This window comes from Gekko japonicus, unplaced genomic scaffold (genome assembly GCF_001447785.1).
Source record: "Gekko japonicus isolate JY-2015 unplaced genomic scaffold, Gekko_japonicus_V1.1 scaffold94, whole genome shotgun sequence".
In the NCBI taxonomy this organism is placed as follows: domain Eukaryota; kingdom Metazoa; phylum Chordata; class Lepidosauria; order Squamata; family Gekkonidae; genus Gekko; species Gekko japonicus.
This window is the reverse complement of record NW_015174274.1, coordinates 472,745-498,826: the sequence shown is the minus strand read 5'-3', so window position 1 is coordinate 498,826 and position 26,082 is coordinate 472,745. Positions and strand designations below refer to the sequence as shown.

At 41.1% G+C, this 26,082-nt stretch overlaps 1 protein-coding gene across 1 annotated transcript in view; it reads left to right on the top strand.

Moving 5' to 3' along the window:
- Positions 1 to 228: 228 nt before the first annotated feature.
- Positions 229 to 26,082, top strand: part of FAM188A (family with sequence similarity 188 member A) — a 42,387-nt gene continuing 16,533 nt past the window's right edge. Inside the window, exons 1-8 of the mRNA XM_015423755.1 lie at positions 229 to 507; positions 8,693 to 8,772; positions 9,505 to 9,562; positions 12,575 to 12,748; positions 18,047 to 18,098; positions 19,336 to 19,450; positions 21,450 to 21,523; positions 21,884 to 21,963. Of these exons, the coding sequence (XP_015279241.1) occupies positions 411 to 507; positions 8,693 to 8,772; positions 9,505 to 9,562; positions 12,575 to 12,748; positions 18,047 to 18,098; positions 19,336 to 19,450; positions 21,450 to 21,523; positions 21,884 to 21,963 (730 nt within the window). The 5' untranslated portion in view covers positions 229 to 410. The remainder of the gene's footprint in view (positions 508 to 8,692; positions 8,773 to 9,504; positions 9,563 to 12,574; positions 12,749 to 18,046; positions 18,099 to 19,335; positions 19,451 to 21,449; positions 21,524 to 21,883; positions 21,964 to 26,082) is intronic.

Sequence of the window (26,082 nt, the reverse complement as noted above, 5' to 3'; positions counted from 1 at the left end):
TAAAAAATTAAGATCTCTGCGAGGCGTGGGGGTGTCCCCTCTGTGAGGGGAAGGGCTGCTGCTGCTGCGGGGGCTTCGGCTGGGCCGGCCTCCCTCCCTCTTCCACGGCTGGGCCTGTGCCCGCCGCCTGCGGTTCCTTTCGGGACCCCGGGCTGACGAAACTGCTGCCCCCGCCGCTTTTTGTTCCCCTCCAGGCCTGGAGCCCGCCGTGGGAGCCGCCTTCGCCGTCGCCTGGGTCCTCCTCGCCCGCCCCGCCCGCCGCTTCTTCGCCTCCCGCCCATGTTCAGGGAACGCGGGCTGGCAGCCGACCCTCAGCCGCCGTTTCCTCTTCTTCCTTCCGGCCCCGGGAGTCGACTCGGCCGCCGACCGGCCCGAGAGCCGCCCCCGCTGCCGTTGCTTTTGCCTCCGCCATGGCTGAGCTGGGACAGGAGGTGGTCCACCTGGTGTGGGGCAAGAAGCCCGGCGCTCACGGCCTGGCAGACACCATCTTCTGTCGCTGGGCACAAGGTACCTGCTCCTCCTCCTCCTCCTCCTCCTCCTCCTCCTCCTCTTCTTTGCCCATGTCGTTTGTGTCTCATTCTTTACCACACATCTGTTACATACCATCCTTTGCTTCTCTAATCCCCCCCGCCGAGTTTCCAAAGATGATTTGACTACAGTCCTTTCTTTGGGCCTGCAACTTCTTATACTGTCCCTTCACATATATCACTTATATGAAGGCTGAGGTAATAATGCTATGTATTTATTTATTTGAAGACCTGAAGCTAAGTCAGACTGTTGGTTAGGCTAAGTGAGTATTGTCTGCTCTGACTGGCAGCTGCTCTCAAGGGTCTCAGGTAGAACTCTTTCCTCTCAGTACCTTGACATGCTGGGGATTGAACCTGGGATCTTCTGCATCCCAAGCAGATGCTCTGACACTTGAGACATTTTAATGCCACCCTTTTATCACTGCACTCAGGGTGGCATATGTGATTCTTTTCTCTCCTCTATTTTACTGCCACAACAACCCTGGGAGGTAGATTAGTCTGAAAGGCAGTGATAGACCCAAGGTGACCAAGCAAGATTCCATGGCAGAGCAGGGATTCAAACCTGGGTCTCCAAGATCCTGCTTCAGCACTCTGACCACTATACCACACTAGGTGAGCAAACACCACATACAGTTGTTTGAACACATGCACATACATGAAGACACAAAGCTGCTGTACACAGAGTCAGCGTCAAATCCGTGTTGTTTGCTCTGAGGGTCAGTGGCTCTCCAGGGTGTCTGGTAGAAGTCTTTCACATAACCTGCTGCCTGATCCTTTTAAATGGATCTAGTCTGGGACCTTCTACCTCCAAAGTAGATATTCTTCAACTGTGCCACAGCTGCTTCCACTCTATAGAAGCTTTTTACACCATGAATTTAGTTAGCCCGTCTTTTAGTTTACAATAATCACACCTTTAATTATTGTGGAATAATTTCTGTTCCTGTTTATAATTATCCCGGCTACTTTGCTCTACGGAGAATAAGAGTGTGATCTTTTCTTCTCTCCCCCCATTTCTGCACTGCTGCTTAAGATGCAATGCATCAGCTCCTTCAGATTCCCTCTGCTTGGGAGCTCCCTGTTTCCCTGATGGAAGTATACCCAGTTTATAAGGGGAACAGAATAAAGTCGTGAAAACATAATTGTGAGTCGTTAAAGGATACTTTTCTCCCCCACCCCACCCATTGCAAGAGCCTTGCACAGCAAATAGCTAGAAAGCTCATCTTGGTTTCAAGTCCTGCCCTCTTCTGTAACCACTGTTTGCCACCTTTAGATGGAGCTGTCACGTATCTGTCTCTTTCTGTTCCTTCATCTGGTCCCATGACCAACTGAGTCATTCCTACTAGTGATGTTTTATTATTGTAAATAAAGTGGTTTGTTTTGTTATGTTTGTTGCTATTTGTAATAAAGCTGTTCACCATTGCTTCCATGGGTAAGGTCAGGGACCCCAGACTCCCCTTATGACGAATATTTTCAATCATAACTTGATGTTCTTGGGTTTATACAATGATTTGCTACATGTTATGCTGTCTGTCTGCTTTGACAGGACTGGGAAAACCCCTTGTACCTAGTTACATAGGCACTTAGGAAACGGATGGATATCCCCCCCCCCCCCCCCCCGCTTTTTTACATGCCACCACCACTAAACTTTGTCAGATGTGGGATCTGCATATATTTTAGTGTAAGCCTGGATAGTTCAGGCTAGCCCAATCTCTTCGGATTTCGGAAGTTTAGCAGAGTCGGCCTGGGCTGGTATTTGGATGGGAGACCTCCAAGGAATACCAGGGTCATGACGGAAAGGCAGGCAATGGCACACCACCTCTGAACGTCTCTTGCCTTGAAAACCCATAAGTCAGCTGTGATTTGACGGCACTTTCCTCCACCACCAATTTCAAATAGAAAGCATGCTGAGAAAAGCAATTTTGTTTGTTGATGGCTTGCTTATGAATAATAAATGTAGGAACTTTACAAGTGAAGATGGTTTTTCTGATGTAAAAGTTTATATGCTGTGTTCTGGGAAGAAGGAACGTATGCTGGTGTCCTTGGTACTGATTCCGAAAATGTAAGATGAAAGCAGCCAATGAGTGATGTAATTCAAATCTCTGTCTAGTGAGCAATGTCTTTGTGTGGGCAAGAAAAGCGAGTCTCCATGCAGAAGGTGAAGTTTTATGTTGGTCCATATGACAAATGCTGTGGTTTCTCTTCAGTGTATTATTCCATTCAGGTTATGCCCTTAAGAATTGTTTGCAGCCATCCAGGGAATAGAGGGTGCTACACTTCTGTATTTCTGAATTTAAGCCAGAGGATCAGGTCAAGATAGCCATAAAAGCAATTAGTGTTGCAGGCTCAGTCATCAGTGACATCAGAACATAGCAATAACATTAAACCACTTATAAGAGAAGCTACATAAAATTGCCACCAATCATGCCTGGTTGATCACCAATAATGTTGCCATTGTTAGCCTGATTGATCTTCCATCCCTGTCATGTGCGGCAGTCACTATTAGTGAAATACCTGTTCTGCAGTGAAAAGGTTACAAAAGAGAGGGCACAAGGATCAGTTCAAGCGTTGGTCAATCACGGATGCTGCATTAGTGAGCAACAGATGCAGATTCACTTCCTGGTCTGAGTGGGTGCTGCAGCCTTGTTGTCCTCTTAGTGCCAGACCAGTCATTGCTGATGTATTTGAGCAGTAGCAAAACATGCATTTTTAGTTTGGAATAGAGATGTGAAGGCCCAGGAAAAAAACTGGAGAAAGTTTTTTTTGGGGGGGGACAGTTTTTTTCTGAGGCCTCTCCCTCCCCCTTTTTCCAGTGGAAAAATTTAAAGTTTTGAGGAGTAGTGAAAAAAATCCTATGAAATATTTTGTCTTTTAGAATGAATGAAAAGCTTTAAGGACAATGAATGAAAAGCTTTAAAGGTCAGCATGCTGTAGACATACATAGCTCCTACACCTAAAAGGATACCTCATGTTCATGGGGGGCTCTCATTGTTTTTCAGCTGTTGCATACTGTCTGTGGTCTTTTTGAAATGACTTGTGGTTGAACTTTTTGTCTCTCCCTTGAACCACTGTGACACATATACTCACCACCTGGGTAAAAAGTAGCTTGTTGCTCTACTTTGAAGGTGGGAGAAAAAAGATAACAAGGAGGCAGGACAGAAATGCCACTTTCCATTCTCCTCTGAAATTGAAAGTTTAGTTGACAACTTAGTTCTCAGATAGCAAAAACTAAGGTACATGTGCTAAGATAGCATAGGGTGCATCAGCTTGCAGGTTTCTCTCAAGTATTGGGTATATTTGCAATTTAGCATGTACAAAAACAAAGGCATTTGTAACTTTTAAATTCCATAAATGTGCCAAATATTGCAATTTTGTATGCTAAGTAAGTTATGTTGTTAAAGCAGTACAATTAGTTTAGGTTTGATAGGATACTAAGTATTACATATATTTCAGTTTTCCCCAAAAATTTCTTGACCTCAAAATTTCTGGAAATTTGACATTTCTTGTTTTGATCAATTACAAAACTATTTGTAAAATAATGTATACGGTAACTGTGGGGAGTCTGAAGGCATAAGTGTTACACAGCGGCTTTTTCATTTCTGTCTGTGGGGACCTAGCTTCTGTGTTTGTGCGTCTATGCTTCCTTTTTGTGGTTTGTCTCCACCATTGTTACAGCTGTTGGCATTGTGTTGTTTTCTCTTTAATATCCTCTGTGTTATGTAGGTATGAACATTGTGATGATGTATGCTTAGTTCAATTGGAGGGGGGTAGTATGTGGTGTTTGGTTTTGCCATCATTGATCAGCAGTGCCTGCTATAGTGCTACTTTGTGCTCTGTGCTTCCTCTGTGAGTTCTGTTTGTGCTGTCCCTGTTATAGAGAGCCTTTAACCATTTTGTGGACTGTTTGTAGGAACTGGATAAGCTGGGATACTCTACTTGTGGGTCTGAATGAGGTCTGGATGTCTTTGAGAAAGCATCATAGGGATTATGGGGTGGTTTGCACTTGGGTGGTGTTTGGATGTATTTAGATGTGCACTGGGTTGTAGAGTGTGTGCACACCTGCATGCACATGTATTTTTGTCTTCTAGCATTGACTCTGTCACAGTGTTTAAATTATTAATATTTAAGTTTAAAGAGTGAATTCAAGGTAATTGTTGCCACGTAGTGCTACCTTGGGTCTGTTGAACACATGAAGCTGCCTTATACTGAATCAGATCGTTGGTCTAGTGATGTCAGTATTGTTTACTCTAACTGGCAGCAGCTTTTCAGAGGCTCAAGTAGAAGTGCTCCACATCACATGGTACTTGACTCTTTTAACTGGAGATACCAGGGATTGAATCTGGGACCTTCTGTATACAAGGCAGATTCTGGGACCTTCTCTATACAAAGCAGATATTCTATCACTGCCCCTCCCCATTGTTCCATGCATTGCTTCCAATTTTCATCCATGTAATCTTTTCATGGCTTTGTATGATACAGTGGTTGGGCATAAATTACTTGTGCCAATGCAGAGCATATTGGTATAAGATTAAACAGCTGTCTTGTGTCAGTACAAGAACGTTTAATTTCTGCCTTGTCCTGGTGAGATGGCCCTTGAGAGAAGACAGTGTTGTGGCCTTGATGGTATTTCAGACTTCTCATATAATACCAAGCAAATGAAGGGTGACACAATATTCACATATGGTTTGTTTTCCGTTCACTTTGGCTGATGAGATTCCAAACAATTTAATAGAAAGTACTGATTATATATAAGTATTTTGGTTGCAAGAGTAAGTAGATGTGATTCTGATTTAAAACTCTTGTATTTTATTTTATGCAGGCAAAGTATGTAGACTTAATAGGATTAATATTACTCTTTATTTCCCTAGCATAGTACTGGGCAGCAACTAGTGTATGAAAGAAGATAGAGATTTAAGTTGTGAGGATGTGACATGCATGCTGTTATTTCAAAGAGGCAATATTTTCTGCAAAAGATGATTGACAAAGCTTTCAGTTGAATGCGAGCATGTTATCCCAAATGTTCTAAATTAGAACCACATCACTTTCCACTCACAACAAAAATACTTCTCGATACAGTCAGTCCTTTGAATTACAACTTGTGATTAACTTTGGGCTTGGTAGACCCTGTTCCTGGGTTTCTGGGTGTTCCAGAAAAGAAGAATTGAAGAAAAATTTTGGTGCCCAGAATAGTGTGTAATCTGAGTTAACATGTTTATTTTGTCTTATGTTTAGCAAACAAAAATTTTAAAATACCCTATGTTAATTAGTGACAAATACTTGATCAGGTTAAAAAAACAAACAAATAAAAAGTGGCTTCAGAGCTTGATGGAAGACTTTAGTCCAGTAGAGCACGTGCTTCCCTTATGCTGTTTAAAAGAAAAACCTGTAAGCACAGAAAACTGCTGACACACTGACACACCCAAAGAACTGTGCACAGTATACTGTGGACGTGATTGTTGCTAATGTATTTCAATAGAATTGTACTCTCCCCAGGGATCACTGATCTCAGTTTCACTGTTACTCTCTGTAGCAGTACTTGTAATATCCAGTCTGGCATGGAACTAACAATATAATTTCTGTCATGTGGGAAGGAGGAGGTAAACAAGAACTTTAGCTTTGGTTTTGATTTGACTTGCAGAGGCAATCAGGTGAATTCAAGCTTGGTTTTTATAACCCTTATATGTATTTGTGATTTTATCCCCTCTTCTCCCAGTTTACAAATCAACAAAATATACATGTATGCTCTTAATTTTGGGGTGAAACAATGAATGGAATTATGAAACAATGAATGGAAAATGTACTGGAAAAGTTTCCACATCTTATCTCTGGTGGTATAGACATATTGCCTTTTCTCCCACAATCCTTATGGATATGGTCAGCTGTCACTTCTGTAAAGGCTTACAAAAGTGCTACTGTGACTTTATGTGTATGTGTGGTATAGTTCACCCAACATGTTCATCCATCACATGTTTAAGGACAGCCTGTGCTTTTCACATAAAGTGAAACTGTGTGAAGTAAAATTGGATTATCACCAGAATTACATAAATGTGCCATATTCTCACTTGAATACACTGTTCTTATCTTCCCCATGTTGACTTAGTGAAAAGTTGTACTTTTCACTTCTTAACCTCACACTTTGATTGCTCCTTGTTCTCTTATTTTTTGTTTCAAACGCAGATTTCTCTCTTTTAAAGCTACTTCAGCTGGAGTGGAAGTTCATAAGACCTGTGTTTCCATTTTCTTAATGAAACAGATAACTGAAATATACATCACTATGGATGGGCATGAACTGAACCATGAAGCAAAATTCAGGATGAATTTTGCCCTGTTCGTGGTTCCTGAACAGAAGTCCGTGATGGGTCTGCTGTTACGGACTTCCAGAGTAGTGCTGTTTGTGGTTCATACATGGGAGAGGAAGCTGGGGTTTAAAGGGACTCTGAGACCCTTTAAACCCCTGCTTCCTGTTCCCCCTGAAAGCCTCAAAAACAGCTGAGCGGCGGGGAGGCCAATCAGCTGTTTCATGCTGTCTTATGCAGTCCCTTTAGTGTTTAAAGCGGCTGCAGAAGACACCCCCAAAACAGCTGATCAGCTTACTCCCAACCGCTCAGCTGGTTTTTTTTAACCTTTCAATGGGGTTTGCAGGGACACTAACCAAATGAACTAGTTTGGTTCATGAATGGGCGGTTTGATTTGTGGTTCACAAGCCATGAACTCACTGTGAACCGAACCACATTTTCACAGTTCCTGCCCATTCTTATATATCACCATTTCTGGTCTTGTTTAACATTTGTATCTTTTGCTGCCTCTTCCATATAGCTGTTTAAGAGCTGTTGCTATTGAGCTTGTTGCAACCTAGCATCAGTATTGTTGAGACTCATCTTTAAGTTTTCACTCTAGGAAAAGCTTTCCCCATACTGGTAAAAAAATGCATGGAGTCATTCATGAAACATGCATCAGCATTTATGATAAAACATTATCTTGTCCTGAGTCCTTGGAATAGTGGCAGTGCTTGTTTTTTGTTTCCCTGCAGTAGTTTGCAAAAGATTATTTATATTTTGTAAAACCACTTCACATATAAGATACTGAAATGGCATGTGAAACCAGTGTCTGCTTTGCTCTTTTTTTTGGATTTTGTGGTCCTATTTAGCCACTGGAAAAGCTAAGTAAATGTGACACATTTGTACATTCTGCTCACTCTGGTCCCTCCCTTGTGTCAAAACAGTCTCCAGTTCTGAACTGCAAATGACCTACAAAATACAAAGAGTTCAGCACAAAAATGTAGGACAGAGCTGGTTACAGCTGAGGAATGCATCACAAGAGAGTTAAGATATCAGTGTAGAGATATATAATATTACTTTTTCAGCCCACTTGAGAATGTGCCTTTTGTTGTATACAAACACTTCATGTATACTTATGCAGTCATTAATTGATTGCATTATTCATTTTCTCATACTTGTCTGTAAGGTTTCACCATGAAATAGTCCGTGTAATCTAGTGCTAGTGACTGTTGCAACATCAGACCAGAAGGACTTGTGGGCAGGAATTTGGTGGGATGTCAGTTTTAAAAATAAATAATGAATATTTGCTATGTTAGTATATTGGCATAAGGTTTGGGTGAGGTCAAAGTGGCCTTTCCAGGCAAGATTCTAGAGAGCTGTGTGTGTTCAGGAAGACTTCAAGAATTAATAAAACCTACAGACAGGTTCCAGAGCACTGGTATAGAAAATGGAAAAGGCATTTTGGTTATGCAGTTACATGGTGGGTTTGTCATTGATCTGACAAGCATCTGGTATACTTTAACTTGCCAAAAAGAGTGAATGGCAGAGAAATGAAACCTGTCATTCTCCATCCTCTTGTCATTGTGCTATTATGTCTCATTTTTAACAGAAGGCAAAACTACGGACACTCGGGAGGTGAAAATTTGCTACTGTCAGTCTTGAAATGAGTCTGATAACTGGAGTAGGTTCCCGAGAACACCAGTGCGTGCTCTGCAGTGACATGGTGAAAAGAGCCAAATAGAGTGCTGGGGATTATTAGGCGGAGAGGGAATACTGAAAGTAGTGCTCCACAGTTTGATACTATCAAGGAAAATCTATTCTGTTGATTAGAATGGGACTTGTGGTGGTAACAGATCTTTGGAAACTAATCATTTTGCTTCCCATTCCTAGGGTTTGTGTTCAGTGAGTCAGAACCTACTGCACTAGAACAATTTGAAGGAGGCCCTTGTGCTGTTATTGCGCCTGTCCAGGTAATGGCTGGGTTTTCTCATTTTTATGCTCTTAAGATTTTATCATGCTTTGCTTTGAGAGCTGCCTCAAACATGTTGTCTTGAAAAAGCACATACATTTTCTAACTAAATAGCTGCAGCAGCACTCTGTGTAAACTATGTACCCCTAATGCCTGTATGTGTTTGCCTACTGTTCTTGGCTTACTTGATCTTCAGGCACACACAGGAGATGAATGATTGGGTGAAATGATATTCATCATATTTATGCATAGTAGCCCACTGTAAACAGCTCTAGGTTTGAAGCTACTAGTGCTAGTATTTCTGAGTGTGGTAGTCTACAGTGTTCATTTAATGCAATATGTGTAATATCTCAGTGTTTGTTATGTATCGGTTGTAAATGTATTTATTTATTTGTCCTAAGAACTAGGCTGTCTGTTCTACAGTATTCAGTTCATGACAGAAGTAGCTAATATTTCAGTCCCTTGGGGAAGAATTAGGTTTGCAATCCACAGTTAGCTGCCAAAATATTTCATATTTTTAAAATGGGATCTACACACGTGTAATTCTCCTATATGTCGTTGTAGTGCCAGTTATAGTAGAATATTTTGTAAACTATTCAGCTGTTGACGGAAAGGGCCAAAAGCCACATTTAATTTTCAGTAATTGGTTTGTGGGGTTGTTTTTTTAAGTCTTGATGGTTTAGTGGAAGAAAAACATTTAATCTGTTTTTTTCAATATTTTTTTTAATATAAGGCATACCTTCTAACGAAGCTTTTTACTTGTGAAAAATCTACCTGGAGACAATGTCAAGGTAAGCATATTTCCACAATAATGTTTTGTTACTGTACTTGTCAGCAAATGTTGCTATGCAATGCTACAGCTCATTCTTACTGTAATTTTGTTTAATGCTTTGTTACAGTATGTGGTACGAGGGGACGAATGAGAGATAGGGGCCCTTTAAGAGGCAGTAGAGGGCACTGAGGACCAGCTCTTCCAAAAGTCTGGGTCTGGCCAGAAGGTTATCAGCTGGGAAGAGACTGGTTGCTAGAGGCAGACACCATGCTGTCTGGAGAGGGTGTGCCCATAGGTTGGAGGAGCTGTCAAGCATGGGGAAGACGGGGACTCCAGGCTGACTCTGCAGCAGTGGGCCCCAAGCTGGGGGAGGACTTAAGAGTTGGGTGGCAGAGGGCACAAGGATGATGGAGGAATGCAAGGTGGGACGGTTGGCATCTGGAAGGCAGGGCTGAGTAGGCAGCCAGGGAAAGGGAGTGGCACAGCTACCCTGATGACCTTGGTTGTCTCTGCGTGAGTGCTTATGGTCAAATGGGGAGCATGGAGAGTCAGCCCCCACTCAGCTTGCTAAAGCCTCCCATTAGAGGGTTGGAGGTGCCCCAAGTGGGTGCAGACCGTAACCCCAAAGGTACACAGTAATTGGATTATGTATATACTAATTGCAGCATTTGCCAACGACTTCACAAACAGAATATAAAATTTAGCACTGAAAGGCTTATGTTAAGCATAAATTAAGCCCTTTTCAGAAATGTTATTTGCATGGCTTGTACTACTTGGACAACTTTTGCCCATGGAAATGATATTTTTTGTCTTGGAACTTGATACTGTGGGCTGAGGCTCATGGAACCTTATAGTTATACAGAGAAAAGAGTTGCAACCAGAGGTTGAAGAAATCTTGCCTTCTACCACCACTGAATGTCCAAAATTTCAGAAGAAACCACCCATATGTGCAAAGCTGCCACACTCTTAAAACATAAGTAATTGTGTGTGACAAACATATATTGTGAATATGCTATTGAATAGATTGTACATAATATGTTACTAAAACAGGGTAAGTGATGCACTCTGGACATCATTCTATAGAAGCTAGTAGGAGTGTCCTTGAATTACAGCCAAAAACTATCTCATGTATCTCCTGCTATTTGCTTGAGGGCACTCTAGCTCTGACTTTGATAGCCACATATGTGTTTTTGGACCTAAATTGGAAGATGTTCTTATTCAGCAACTGTGTATTTGGCACCAGACACATGACTTCCACCTTTTGAGGTCTCACAAACATCTCTGTCATGTGTCTCTAGATTTTACTGCTTAACCTTCCTCTTCCTGGTCCAATATTCACTTTATTGGTTATCTTATTGAAATATGCATTTAAGTTATGTGTACCTCAATATTGTTTGGCCTCTGAAGAAGGCCCCGATAGGGCAGAAACGCGTCAGGTCATGTGTATTGGCCCTTGTGTTTAGGCTATACTTTTTCGCGGTTTATAATTTATTTCATTTAGAAAGCCAATAGCAAATGGATTTACATGGATTTCATATATACAAACTTCTTGTACAACATGTACTTTTCTTAACAACACAGAATAACAGATTCTTAAGATTTCATTTCATTTTGACATCTTCCCTTTTTCCCCTTCATTCTTTCCATTTTGGACCAACATATCTTTCCAAGCCATATTACATTCCACAAATTCTTATCTGCGTTGTGTATCTTTCATAATTGTACAAATACCCTCTCATACCTCATAAACAATTTTCTGGAATCCATATATGGGCTTTAATTTATAATTTTATGCATACTTTTTCCTCTCTTTTTTATTTTTTTTATATATGATTTTCTATTTTCCCCACCTTTTCGACACTATGTCATTTCATTAATTTTCTACTCGGATATACATTATTCTGGTTTCTTATAAGATATCTTTTCCATTACACACAATCAAGGCTTCTTTAGCTTAGCTCACTCTACATCTAAAGTACCAGACTCTTTTAAGACAAATAAATTTTGTAAAAACGAAACATCAACAAATCAAACATTATTACTAGAAAAATTTTTACCCTCAGCCAACAAATATCATCACCCCATCCATTCAAAACATCCAATAACATAAATCCCCTATATCCACTAACACCAATACTTTTGTGTTCATAATTAAATACATTAAATCACTTTTCTCAATTTTTCTCATAATTATCACATGATTAGCACTTCATCCAAACCCAATCCTTTCCCCATTAAGTCATCATCATTCTACTAACCATTCAATTAATTCATTTTATAAGATCAAAGGGAACTGACCAAAATTTATCGACCAACTAAATATTGTACCAGTGATTGTATTTTTTTTTTCTTTTCCTTTTTTTATATAATGGATGATAGTAGTGGATGAGGATGTTAGTAGTAGATGAGGAATGATAGAGCAGTGGAGTAAATATATTGGAATGGCAAAAATGAATTAATAGGCTATACTTTTTTACAAGGTTTTCATTGTGCCCTTATGTATATTTTTAACTGTCTTTCTAATAAATACTTGTATTTTTATATATTATAAGTTTTAACTAGGTTTTTAATATTGGCCCCTCATTAGACTTTCTTCTCACCCTTTTGGTTCTTTTCTCCTGTTTCCCACCCAGATATTTTGTCTCTTGCTCATTTTGTTGCAGATAATCCCCCCCTTTTCCTGCTGTAACAAATTAAAGGGGTCAGTAAGTATAAAACAGAGCAAAAGAAGCCTAGGTGAAGGAAGAAAGCGGCTGTCTTGTCTACCTGTTTCTCAGTACTCGAACCTTACTTTCTCACAGTCCTAGAAAATGTCCTCCTCCATGTGGACAACTGTGATTGACAACCTCTCAAATGGTTGGATTGGCCAAAGGGATACCAGTTTTCCACCATTCCCCTAAGCTAACCTCAAACCTTCCAAGGAGTTCCACCAGAAAATCCTGGGTTGGAGGGAACAATATTGAATATTGCTAGATGTTTTGCATACCTTCCCTGTCAAAACTTTTGTCTGTTCTAACTTTGAACATTTCAGAAGAAGAGCAGAAGAATCTCCTCTGTCATACACTGTGTGATATTTTGGAACTGGCTTGCTCTGATCATTCAGAATCATACTGTTTGGCAACATGGCAAAGAGGAAAGACAGCTGAAGAAACTGCTAGTATTTCTGAGAGCCCAGCTGAAGCGAGCCGACAAGAGGAGCAGCCCTGTAAGCTGTCTTTTCTAGCATGATTCCAAGAAGCACTTTACATTTTTGCAAAGTGCTTTATGAAGAATATTGCTTTTTATTGTACTTTGGGCAATCTTCTGTCTCCTCCTGAGGCTGGTAGGTTTTGTTGTGCTTCAGAAATTAAGCTCCAGTTCAGTATAGTTAGTGCTCATTTTATTGAAACAGATCTTAAGTTGATGAATGCTCTTTACCTTAGTATTACATCCCATTTATGATACCAGGCAAGCCATGGTTCTTGAAGACTAGCCCTGTGATATTTAGTTCATTAATTGGTTAGGTTACTAACATGTCAGGCTTTAATTAACAATACATAAAATATAACATCTGGAAGAACCTGAAGTTGGCAAGCACCATCTTAGCAGAGGCACTCTCACACGTGCAATGCCTGAGATGTCACAGCAGTCCTGTGGGCAATGTTCCCTCTAAGCTGTGGAGTCTTGTGAGCAAAAATTCTACTTTTTGAGCTACTGGCATTAAAGTTGTGAGCGAGCGATTTGGCTACTGCATAAATTAGTTTGCTCTGGAGCCCCATCCTTCCTGAGCTGAGACAAAAATGTGTGAGCCAGAGGCTAAAAAACTGTGAGCTAGCTCACACTAACTCGGCTTAGAGGGAACACTGCCTGTGGGCCCCATCTAAAGCCAAAAAGTTCTTTCTTGCCAGATTTAATCAATTTGGTCGGTTAATTAACTATATGTCAGTAAAGTCTCTTCCATTGGAAAACAAAATATTAAAGATGTATTTTATTGAGGGAGGCCAGATAGGGACAGCAGGAAACATGTAACACTTGAGCTGTTTTGGCTGACTTTGCTATGTCTTTGTGATTAGTATGGGGACTGTTAACATTTCTTTCAGACTTCACCTGCAGCCCGGCCCGGCCCATTCTGCAGGCAGTAGTTCATTTCAAGGAAAGATAATGCAAAAACTGTTTTGCGTGTGATCAGTGTTAATCTGTTGGACATTCTTGTCAAAACCATTTCTTCCAAATGAACAAATACAACTTTTATTTCTGTGACCTAAACAATTAAACCCTTCCCCTGCTCAAATACAACATCAGTGCAGTTCAAAATATTCTTACTCTCAATTTGCAGCTGCTTGTGGTGAGTTTGTACTAGAAAAGCTGATTCCATTAACCAGTTTGGTGCAGTGGTTAAGTGCGCGGACTCTAATCTGGGAGAACCAGGTTTGATTCCCCACTCCTCCACTTGCACCTGCTGATGTGACCTTGGGTCAGTCACAAGCTCTGGCACAGCTGTCCTTGAAAAAGAGCAGTTTGTGTCAGAGTTCTCTCAGCCCCACCCACCTCACAGGGTGTCTGTTGTGTGGAGGGGAAGGGAAAGGAGTTTGTAAGCCGCTCTGAGACTCCAAGTGAAGGGCGGGGTATAAATCCAATCTCTTATTCTCTTCTTCTTCTTTTTCCAAGTGTCATTAAGTATTTTTTGTAAAAGATATAACAAGAACCATATAACTATTGTTTTTAATCGCCTGGCTGCATCTGTGTTGTAGCTGTAGCCCTACATGTACAGCTGCCTCATAGCCATGGATAACTGGGAATAAGTCTTGCTGAACTGCGTGGATACTGCTTCTGAGAATGTATACATAGTGTCACAGACTTAAGAGTGCAGGATTTATCATTTTATGTTGAATGGAATGCATACTTATAGTTTTATAAAGGATCCAGATAACAGGGAGTACTGAAGGACCAACACCTTTTCAGAGTCTTACAAAACTGGACCAGTAGGAAAAGTATAGTACTTCATATACTGAACCGTATTATCATATATTCTAACAGTATTTGCAGGTACTTCAGTCAGCAGAAGGGAGATTTTTCTTCAAACTTGGGAGACTCCCCAGGTTTGCAGGAAAAAAATTAAAACCTTGGACAAAGTGGAGGGGAGTGTAAATCCCCCCAAACGGAGGAGTGTTGTCTGTGCACGTGCAGACAATTTTTTTTTTCTGCTGTAGTGGTGAGGAGGAGCTGCTGTTGGCAGCCAGCAGCAGTACTTCAGCTGGCCAGTGAGGGTGGGTCAAGTTGCAACTGCTCTGCTGTCGTTGCCCCTAGGCCCAGCATGGCTCCTGACATTGCTTTTGTCACCTTCCAGGACTGGCACAATTCCCTGCCCCCTCCACCATCACTGAGTGCAGCGCAGCTCCTGGCATTGCCGCCATCACCCTCCATGACTGGCACAGCTCCCTGCCCCTCACTACGGCCACCACTGGGCCTAGTGCGGTTCCCAGTATTGCCACCATCACCTTCTGGGTCCGGTCTAGCCTCCCCCCTTGTACCCACTGCCACCCTTGGCCCAGTGTGGCTCCTTGCCCCCTCCCCACTGTTGGCACTGCTGCTTCCCAGGCCTGGAGCAGGTTCAGGCATCTCTGCAGTTGCCCTCCTGGCCTGTTGCAGCTTCCTGCCTCCCACAGTCCTGCAAGGTACTTGTGGGTTCCCAGTTTGGTGTAGCGGTTAATAGCAGCAGACTCTAATCTGGAGAACTAGGTTTGATTCCCAACTCCTCCACATGAAGCCAGCTGGGTGACCTTGGGTCTGTCACAGCTCTCTCAGCCCCACCTACCTCACAGGGTGTCTGTTGTGGGGAGAGGAAGGGAAGGTGATTGTAAGCTGCTCCCAAGACTCCTTCGGGTAGTGAAGGGCAGGGTATAAAACCAACTCTTCTTCTTGTAAGTATGTATTTTCAGGTGGCTGCCATTTCATATGAAATGACCAGGTTGAATCTAGAATGTGCGTATTCTTCATTGTGCACTTACATTCAGTAAAATAAGTCTTAATGGCAAGTTCCTGGTTACATAGAATGACCCCAAAGAAAGCAGTGTAGAAGTTCTGAGTACATAAAATGGGATGCAATGGAACTTTACTACGCAGCATTTTTTGCACTGAATAAGAGTAAACAACTGTACTGACTGGAGCTGTTCATAGGGAAATCCTTGCTGCTAGATAAGGGCTGTGTTATCTGTATGCATTTTGTCATTCAGGCATATCAATATTTAACACAAAGGTTTTGTTTTTGTCCTTTAATGCATACTAACCTGGAAACCTGTACAGCACATTGTACAGTTGATGGGAAGGAAGGCATGTGTATTGAAAAATAGATGGAATACACAATTAGTAAAGCAGAGGCTTAAAGTATTTTTCATTCATTCATACCCTGCCTTTTTCCACAGTGGAGACCCATAGTGGCTTAAATAATGATCCTCACAACAACCCTGTGAGATAGGTTAGGCTGAGAGTGTGACTGGCCTGAGGTCAACCAGAGAGTTCCCTTGGCTCAAGTGAGGATTTGAACCTGGGTCTTCCAGAAACTAATCCAACACTCTTAACCACTACACCACATTGGCTCTCCGGGATCCAAGGTGCCATATGCAGATTCAAGCTATACGCAGACTTCAACTTCCACCTTCTATTGGTCCTCTTGTGTGCTTCCAAAAGTGAAATGGGGGCAGCCCTGAGCAGAGCTCTGCGAGGTACAACCACTACCACCATGGTATATGTGCATCTCTCAGGGTCTAGAGTCTTTTGTACTTGATATTTCATAAGTGATGAGGTGCAGATTTATATTTTATGTGACTTTTGGAAGTGGAAAGAGGATGGAAGTATCAGGACTGCTTAAGGTGTATAGATGTTGTAACCTCCCCTGAGCCTGCTACGCAGGAGAGGGTGAGCTAGAAGCCCAACAAAATAAATAAGCAATGTTTAAAATAAATCGAAAAAATGTAGGGTATGGAGTCAGTGAAAACTTTTGTTAATTTACATGCAGCAAATATGGAATTGTGGTCCTTAATCTGATACTAACTAGAGCTGTAAACATTGGAGCTGCAGAATGCCAAAGTTGAGACTGCAGTCAATTGTAGTTTTTGTCCAAATCTGACTTTTATTTCAAGTCCGTGTTTTTCTCTTTTATATTTTTGACAGATGCCAAATCTGGCCACTGTATCTTAATTTACACCCTCCTGTATCACACACAGGCTCTTCCTTTCAACAGTGTTTGTGTTCATCTGGCCATAATTCACCTCTTAACATATTGTTTCTGACATTCCACTTGGTTTAGTAGTGTCATCATGAAATTGGCAGCAGTAACTGACCCACCTATTGCCACTGTGAAGTCTGCTTGTTTCATCTGCCTCATGTTTGTGTTCACCATCAACTGATAAAAGTGCTCATTTGCAGGCACTAGACAAATGCAGAGCACCCTTTATTAAGGTCTACTGTTCACACCTGTTCACTTTGCCAAAATAAATATGTACTGTACTAAAACTTCATTTAACAGTTCTTATGCCTTCAGCGTCCCAAAACATGTTTTTAATGGGCGTTTAGTTCAATGTTAAGTTTTCTCTCTGAAGACTTAACCAAGTTAAACTAACATCTCAGGAGACGTCTCTTTGTGTAACTTGAAGCATAGAAATTGCAGCTTTCAATCTTTCCTCCATTAAGTGTTAGACTTTTACTCAAGTTAATTGAACCGCTGGTTTCTTGTACATATTGCTTACCTTTTGGGCTTAAAACACTTTTATGAAAGGCCAACAAGCTTCATTTCTCATTGTTCACCTGAATAATCAGCAAGTAGTTATGCATTGCCCATTTTGCTTGTTTCTAGAAGAACAGTAGCTGCTGTACAGATACTTGTTGTGCATGGGGAAAATTACTTATTTTAACTTTTTCAAGGTATGAGGAAAGGGTGATATAAAGTTTGTTGAAACTGGAAAGGTATTAAATGCTGTATTTTTTCCTAGTTCTTGGTTTACCTAATGTGCTTAAGCAGGAACATCAATACTAAAGGAAGACAAAGGGTTGTCTTAAACAACAAATTATTCTAATTCATTATTTTGCAAAAAAGAGTATTTAGATACTAAACTAATCAGAAAATAGTGTTTTCACACTGCTTATGCTTGAAACTGATCGTGATAACCATGCTCAAGTAGAAATCTACTTGATCAGCATAACTATGTGTTCAGTATGCTTATGCTTGGTGACTTATATATGGCTGAAAGTTCTCAAGACTATTGAACTGTAGTGTTTTACTAGTCTTGGCAATATTTTGGTATTGAGTGATTGCATATGGATCCAGTTCACTGTATGGTGGAGTCCTAGATGAGTTGCATTAACCCAGTTTCTGCCACATAGCTCTGCATATGTGGGCTTGCCCAGAAGAGGGGTGGGGTAGGGTGGAGTTAATACATGCGAGGCTTCAAAAGTTTTCTAGCTTGCTATGTGTTTCTTGTGTCACTTTTTGCCATGTGTAGTGCTGAAAAGTGTCTCTTGTGTATAGCTGCCTTGGCTGTCGAAGAGCTTGGCTTTGAGCGATTTCATGCATTAATTCAGTAAGTAACATGTTGGAACACTAAAAATACACTATATGCAACAAACAACTTTTTGAAGTTAGAAGCCCAACTCAGTTATCTTAAAAGTCATGTTAATTCAAGTTTAAAATCTACCTCTAATTAGACTCTAACAAGATTCAGATGGGTAGCTGTGTTGGTCTGAAGCAACAGAACAAAGATTGAGTCCAGTGGCACCTTTAAGACCAACAAAGTTTTAATCAAGTTATAAGCTTTTGTGTGCATGCTTCTGATGAAGTGTGCATGCACACGAAAGCTTATACCCAGAATTAAGTTTTGTTGGTCTTAAAGGTGTTGCTGGACTCAAACTTTCTTCTAGAGCCATTGTTTTAATGTGACAATCTGTACCCAAAATGTGACAATCTGTACTCTTAACTTGATTTTTGTGGCAGTCATAATACAGCCTTTGTTCCTCATATAGTACCAGCACTAGTTAGCAGATTTATAGCTGAGCTATTAAAGTAGTCCTGAAAGGGATATTTGTCTCTGAGCCATAATACTTAGGGGGGAAATATATTTAATCAAGTGAGGTGCTCACTCAATCATGAGCAAGATAAAATTGTTCTGAAGAACATTTCCATTCTCGTATCTGACTTCATGGTGCATAACTTCCAATTTCTAGTTGCGTCTTTAGTACAAGAAGCTTCTGAATGAAGCCTCATAGCACCATTCATCTGTTAGAAACAGTAAGGAAAGGGCACCTGTGCACATACTGTCAAATTAGGTATGTGGGGTGTTGTCTAAGCACAGGAATATGTGACTTTCCTTCTGCGCTTGTGGTTCTCCAATCTGGAGCCAAAATTCTGGTATTCCTTGTCTTTTATTAACTTTGTTTAGTTGCTCAGAGCTTTTGCTGGGTCTTTTACCAGTGAATGCAAAACTTAGAATAGCCATTGAGAGATATTGGTCATGCAGATAAGAGCTATCAGTTTTCACTATGAACATCACGTAAAAACTTTGCAGGCAAGGCATCGCAATACTTAAATTTTTACTTGCATTGGTGCATTGATAACAGTAGTAATGTGTACGTGCTGTAACCCCTGTTTTTCTCCAGTAGTCAGTTGCTAATAAATGTGTTGCAAGTACATTAACTGCAGATATTCCTGCATGCCCTCAGCATTCTTCATTTTGGTTTTAGTCAGTTATTAGATACCAAGTTAAACTTTGTAGTTACTGTCAAACTGCAGCAAACTAATTGCCTCCTCTTTTTAATCTTCAGCAAGCAATCATTCTCAAGTTTTCCTGATTTCAAAGATGCAGTTTGGAATCATTATTCAGTCTGGACAAACAAATTTGGAGTATTGCTTTTTCTGTATTCTGTGATACTGGCAAAGGTTTGTTAAAATCAAGTGTATGTTATAAGTGAATGTCTGGAAATGTGAAATGAAAGTTTAGTTTTCAAATCTTTAAAATCTCTGTATTAATTGTAGTGTACTAAGCCTTGAACATAAATACATATTGTTTAAAATTGTGGTTCTGGGTCTATTTGATTCTTTTCTTCTTGAAATGATAAGGTAAATTTCAGAAAATAAATACTTTGTTAGAGCTTATCTTGCTAGCTTCCTTTTGTGTGGAAATGTGGCGTTTGCCTCAACTACTGTTGTAGGCATTGAGTCATAGGACTATTTTATGTTGAGGTTCTTATGTGGTTTGAGAAGGAGGGCAATGATGCATGTGTAATGCATAATATGTGAGAGGATGTTCATGGTGTGAATGAAGCAAGTACAACTCCATCCACCCTGAATTACATCATTCCTCTAATCCTCTTCTTGTGGCTTTAGTTTGACTTTATTATTGGTATTCAGCAATTGGATACCTTTACAGTACAGGCAAAAGTGCTGCTAGCTGTAGTCCAGAAAATTTGACTGGGCTTTGGTAGCGAACTATAATTTTCTACCACTTAACTGTAAAGTACAATAAACACATCCTTTACAGATTGGACTCTATGCTAATGGTGTTAATGAGGGGGAAGAGGAAAGCCTTTCATTCTATTGGGAAGGCACATTAAAACTATCATTCAGCAGGGTTAACTAACCCCTGTTTGCCATGGATTTGTCTAAACTGGTGGCCATTGCTACATCCTGCATTGGTCAGTTACACAGCCACTCTTTGTGCAGTCTGGTCCCTCATTTGGATAGCTTCCTGCTTCAGCTTAATAAAGCTAGACTCAGTCCCTATGGGGTTGGACCTCAGAGACTGGAGAGCACAGAGCAAACCTGTGACTGGGGTTGGCTGGAGAGCACAGAGCAAACCTGAATTATAACTAAGTCCCTGCACTGAGCGCACAGCCAGAGGCACAACTGGCACTGGTAGGAACATCAGGAAGGACAAAGCGAGTATCCTGAACTCATGGGCCATCTACAGGTGAAAGGGCTCACTGCCCCTGCCCCCAAGCCCTTTCACCACAGCTAGATTTGTCATTGTTTATACATGTTCCTGTGGGGTGGGACACAGTGAAAGAAACAGGGATTTCAGCAAGATGAATGAGGGTGAAATGGTCATATTTGGAGCCTGTGTGAGTGCCTGCTGGGTGGCAGGATGATGCAGAGGATCAAGGTGTTAAGAGCAGCGTGTGGGGTCAGAAGAGCAGGGGAGAGAGTCAGGAGACAGGCGGCTAGCCAGCAGCTAAGAAGGTATGGCAGGAAAAAGAGCCACTAAGAGAGGCTGCAGTGATAACAAGCGAAACCAGGCAAGCCTGAGGCCAGGCAGCCTCTGCCTGCCCAACTGCTGCTGGTCCCCCTCCCATGTGCAATGCTTTTGCTGGCCTGTTTCACCCTTTCCTGCACTTGGTGATAGTGGCAGTTGCTGGAAGAGCCGAAAAGAGCTTAAAGCTGTGAGCGGGGGTAGAAACTGATCTTCCCTGTGGGAGTGGGCTTATTCACTATAAATATTCAGTGCGTCATTCCATGCTGAAGCAAGAATAATCTAAGTTTCTCCCCTTCCATGCCGATTTCTAGTCTCCTTTTGTCTGGCTCTTCCTGTCCTCCCATCCTGCAGCAAATCTGTTTCCCCCCAAAACTCTATATTGTACTCCCTTTTGCTGTCATTGGAACCCGTAGCTCTGCTGAAATGTCTCTGCTTGTGTTTTGCAGAGTGATTTTACATGATCTTGACTACTAGATAGGCTTGGTTGGTGATGATACAATAGCTGAAATTCATCAAAAAGTGTAAGGAAGGAAATAGCTAACATTTCTTTCTGATGATCATCTATGGCAGAAATTAAGTAGTGGGTGTTCCCTGTCTTTAACAGGGATCATAGTACACTTTTATTTCGTGGGAAAGTATTTTTAGCAGGAACGTGGTCAATATTCAGTAAATATTCGTATTTTATAGGGTATTGAAAACATAAAAAATGAAATTGAAGATTCAACGGAACCACTGATAGATCCTATTTATGGTCATGGAAGGTATGTTTTGTGTGATCTTGTACTTACCTTAAATGACAAGGCAACTGAACAAATGGCATGTCTTTAAGAAATAGTTAAAAAAAAAATTGATAGCAAATGATCTTTATTTTCTTGTCATCCTGGGTTGTCTTGCCAGATCTCTGTTACCTTGTACTCCGATTATGTTTAAGGCCTCTTCTTAAACCTACTAACCTGCACTGGATGCCCTGACCATGTGAACAACATTCATGTTCAGCTTACTATATCTTATAAACACTTATACTAATGGTAGTACTACTACAATTTTAGTACCACTCTGAATTAACTTGCTCAGAAAACATACCTTACTTGCAAACATAAATACCTGTTTTCTTCATTTAGCCAAAGCTTAATTAACCTCCTGTTAACGGGCCATGCAGTTTCAAACGTCTGGGATGGAGACAGGGAATGCTCAGGAATGAGTAAGTTTATCATTGATTATCTGGTTATTCTATGGCAGAAATGTGATTGTATTCTAAATAGTTGTCTCCCTTCAGATGTCTAAATGATTATAGGAATGCATGTCCTTATTTCTTTTTCCTGGATATTGTCTTTGTACACCATTACACTCTGGCTATCATCCTTATTGGCAGCAAAAAAATGTCTGCAGGTTCTTTACTAGGTTCTGCTTTGCTGGCTGACACATTATTAAATATCCGCGCAAAGCATTGCTTCAGAATTCTGAGGAGAGGCTTGGTTCCTACACAGTTAAGGGTGGCTGGATGTGAAGGACACCTCTCTCAACATTGTTACCATCGTAGGGGGCCAGTTGAACAAAATTATTAAAAGAGCCGTGGAATTATTGAGTTTACATTACAGTCCCTGTTCACTGACATCCAGGATACCTTCCATTTTAAACCCTCATGTACATTCAAAATCTACTTGCTATTTCTGCCTTGTATACTTTGCTTTTATTTATAGAGGTCAAGATGCAGAGGGACATGCAGGATGCACTTCGCACACACGAGGGGTTTTTGGGGTTTTTTTCATTCTTAGTCTGGCTGCAGAACCTCCTTTTCTCCTCTTTCCACCAGTCTATTGGAGAAAGGGTGTCCTCCAGAGCAATAAGTCATTAGGTGTAAAGCACTGCCACTAGAAAGGGAAATCAGTATACCCCCATGACCTCATGAATCCAGGCTAATCATTTTAATATAATATGGCTATCTTTTACTTGTAATTTCCTCTGTTAATTTTCCTCCCTCATTAACACTGGGGAGTCATAGTTTTAGAATAAAGTAATATTTGCTTGTATTGAATACAAATCAGCCGTTCAGTCCTCTCACAAATGACACGCAGTCTCAAAAATAGGATAAATTTAGCTTGCTGATAATTCTGTGGGGATATGAAATAATGGATGGTTTCGGGAACATCTGGATTACTTCAATTCACTTTTTCCTGACTGGTTGTAGCAGTGTTGAAGCCTGCTACAAATACATGCCCATATTTTACAAAACTAACATCTGTTTCTGTTTTTACATCATGGACATGGCCATACTGGTTTGCTGTGGCTACATTTTTTTTAAGATGGGGGAGCTAAGAAGAGAGGAACCACAGGCAGGGAGCATCACACTGCAAATTGCCAGATCACTTCCACCCATAAAGCATAGGTGTGTTCTTCGCATAAGCATGCGTATAATGAGTGAAGTAATTCTGTGGAACACTGAGTGGTGGAAATTCTGTTTTATAAAAAAAACCCTTAGCCATTTTGTAGGTAGAGTACAGCACAAGGAATGATGATGTTTGGTTGTGGCTTTGACGATTATATCACATTCACTGCTGCGCTTACTTTCAAGTGAAGTTTTATGTTCTTTGATTCACCACAAGATGGCAGTAGGGCCTAAGGAAAAAATACTTGCTGCTGCTGGAAAACTCAGAAGGGGGAAAACTAGTGTCTTGAAAGCCATTTAGTAGTGGTGGAATCTGTTTTACAAGTTCGTGTGCCTGTTTCACATGGCGTAGGCTTGTAACATCTCTCATTGCCTCCCACTGATCAGCGTTTGAATGCTGTGATAAGAAAGCTGATAGTAGTTACATGTAATCACACTTGTGTGACAATGTGAATGAGAGAAACTTGTCAGAATCTAGCCTTAGATATAGGCCTAAATGAACACAAACTATTTACTACACTAATATAATATGGCAGGCATGTCCAAAAGTGCCGGTGATCTACCACCATGAAAATAAAGTTTCAAATTAGTTTCAAATTAGATTTTAACCCGCTAAAGTTGGGTTCCACCGCCCTGCCCCATTTATAATGCCCCTTCTGTCGTTTACTGGTAAGCAAAATAAGCAAAAAAACCCCAGAGAGACGAAGATCCAGAACTGTGAACATTTTTTATTGAGTTATAACTTTAACTGTCTCAATAACCGTCTTTAACTTTTATTCAGAGTTATTTGTGTTAAATGTAGGTCAAGTATTGATCCAGGCTGATCTTGCGCAATCTTTAAAACTTCGCTCTTGCTCATTAGTGAGACCAAGTGGGGCTGGTGATCTACCTCTGACCTCTCCGCGATCTACTGGTAGATCGCGATCTACCTGTTGGACATACCTGTAATATGGCACTGGTTTTTTACATGTTGGTCCCCTCAAGAGTTTCTCTTTTCAGAATATTGCCTTATATAGCCATTTGGTTATGAGTGAATTAAAAGAGTAGGATGAACTAACTTGTAAATATAATAATGTGAATGGTTTTGTCTTCCTAGAAGGAATTCGGAAGAGGAAAGGGGGGGGGGGGGGGGGGGAATTCAGCACACAGTTAATGACAACATTGTCTCCTCAGATAAAGATATATTTTCAACCATACAAAGTGGCTGGAGACCAAACTGAATATTACTTGCAGATTTGTGTAATTACCAGAGGCTGCCTTTTTCTCTTTTTCTTTTATGTAATAGAAAGTAAGCTTCAGGAGAGGCCTATTTAGGGTAGAATAAAAACTGCTCAATAAACTGCTCAATACATTTTCTACTACAACATCCCCCCAGCTGTTTCTCTGACCCTACCCATGTGGGATTCCAGATGCATGTTTACTCTTCCAGAGCATCCATTTTTAAAAATAATTATCAGGGCTTCCTTATACATACACACACACACACACACACACACACACGGCTGTTAAGTATAGTTTTTTTCTAACATAAACTGAGACATTGCAGGTGTTGTAAAGCTGGCTCTTTGATTAGTGAGGCAAAAGCAAACCCCTAGTGAAGCCTGGGCGAGGCCTTTCATTGCCACCGTGCACACAACCAGCATCTTGTGTAAAACTGGGCCTCAGTATGTGTGCAGAGCAGCTACATGTGCTTAATTAGCACACCAAAACCCTATTCTGGGCTGCTGTACTGGCGTGCTAATTAAGCATACGTAGCTGCTTTGTACAGATAGTAGTCAAGGTTCAACAAGAGACTGACACTTGCCAAGTCACATGAGTAAGTTTACAATATTGTTTAAAAAAATGGTTGTGAGCACTCCCTCCCTTACCCCCCCCTTCCCTTAAGCAGTTTGTTAGCACTGAGCACAGTTAAAACTCATTAGGGTTTCTTCTTTGAAACCAGGATCTGAAACCACAGTTTGAAGTGGGGTTCAGATACCTGTGCAAGAGAAAACTTGGCTAGCCTGAACTACAGTTAATGTCTGTATCAACAATTTGCTTAACCACAGTTAGAAGAGAGTTCTTTTCCTTTAGGGGGATGGAGGGCACTCCTTAGGCTTGCTTCCGTTGTGTTCAGCACAGTTAGCATAGTGTCATAGCTGTATGGTGGACTTAACCAAAGAACAGTACACCCCAGTACACTCATATCTGGGATGGTCGTCCTCTTCGACCAAGCGTGCAGCTTTGGGAGGGATGCACATGGAGTGGTGAGGGAGGTAGGGGTGTATAGAAATATTGATTTCTAAAAGTCTCCTGCCTTCTCCTGTGATGTCTTTCTGAAACATGCTGTGCCTTATTTCCTGTTGCAAGCCAAATGGTGGGTCAGATGGCCTGAACAACTTTATAACCCACATTCTTCACGCTTCCATGCTAAAAGCTAGACTGTAAGGCTCCACACTAGGCCTCACATGAGTGTTGTCATGTAGGCAATGAAGAAGCTGTGGAGTTTGGGTCACTGGACTGCAGGAGGGGCTCCAAACTTCTAGCCATTCCTGTGTTGCAGCTATGGCAACCAACAATTGGGCACACCCATGCCCACTCGCAATTGGCTGATGGCCACAGCTAATTTGTGACTGGAATTGGAGTATAATTGTTTTGATCCCTATGGGAGTGAGTCTCTCTTGCTCTCTAGCTCTTAGCTCTCCCTTCCTCCTCTTGTTATTATCTGTTTTATGGCACCTGAAATGCTGCCTCTTGAGAGACAAAGAGTTGCTTTGTGACTTGGAGCAAAAATGGGATTTCCCTTCAAAATCCCTTGGACTATTCTGGACTGTGGATTTTCCTGATGTGGTAACTATGTATCTTCAATGTGCAGTTAAGGCAAATTGCCCTAGCCTTTGTTATTTTTGTAATCTCTGGTAGTCTATGCTAAGCTCTGTACTGAATAAATATGTC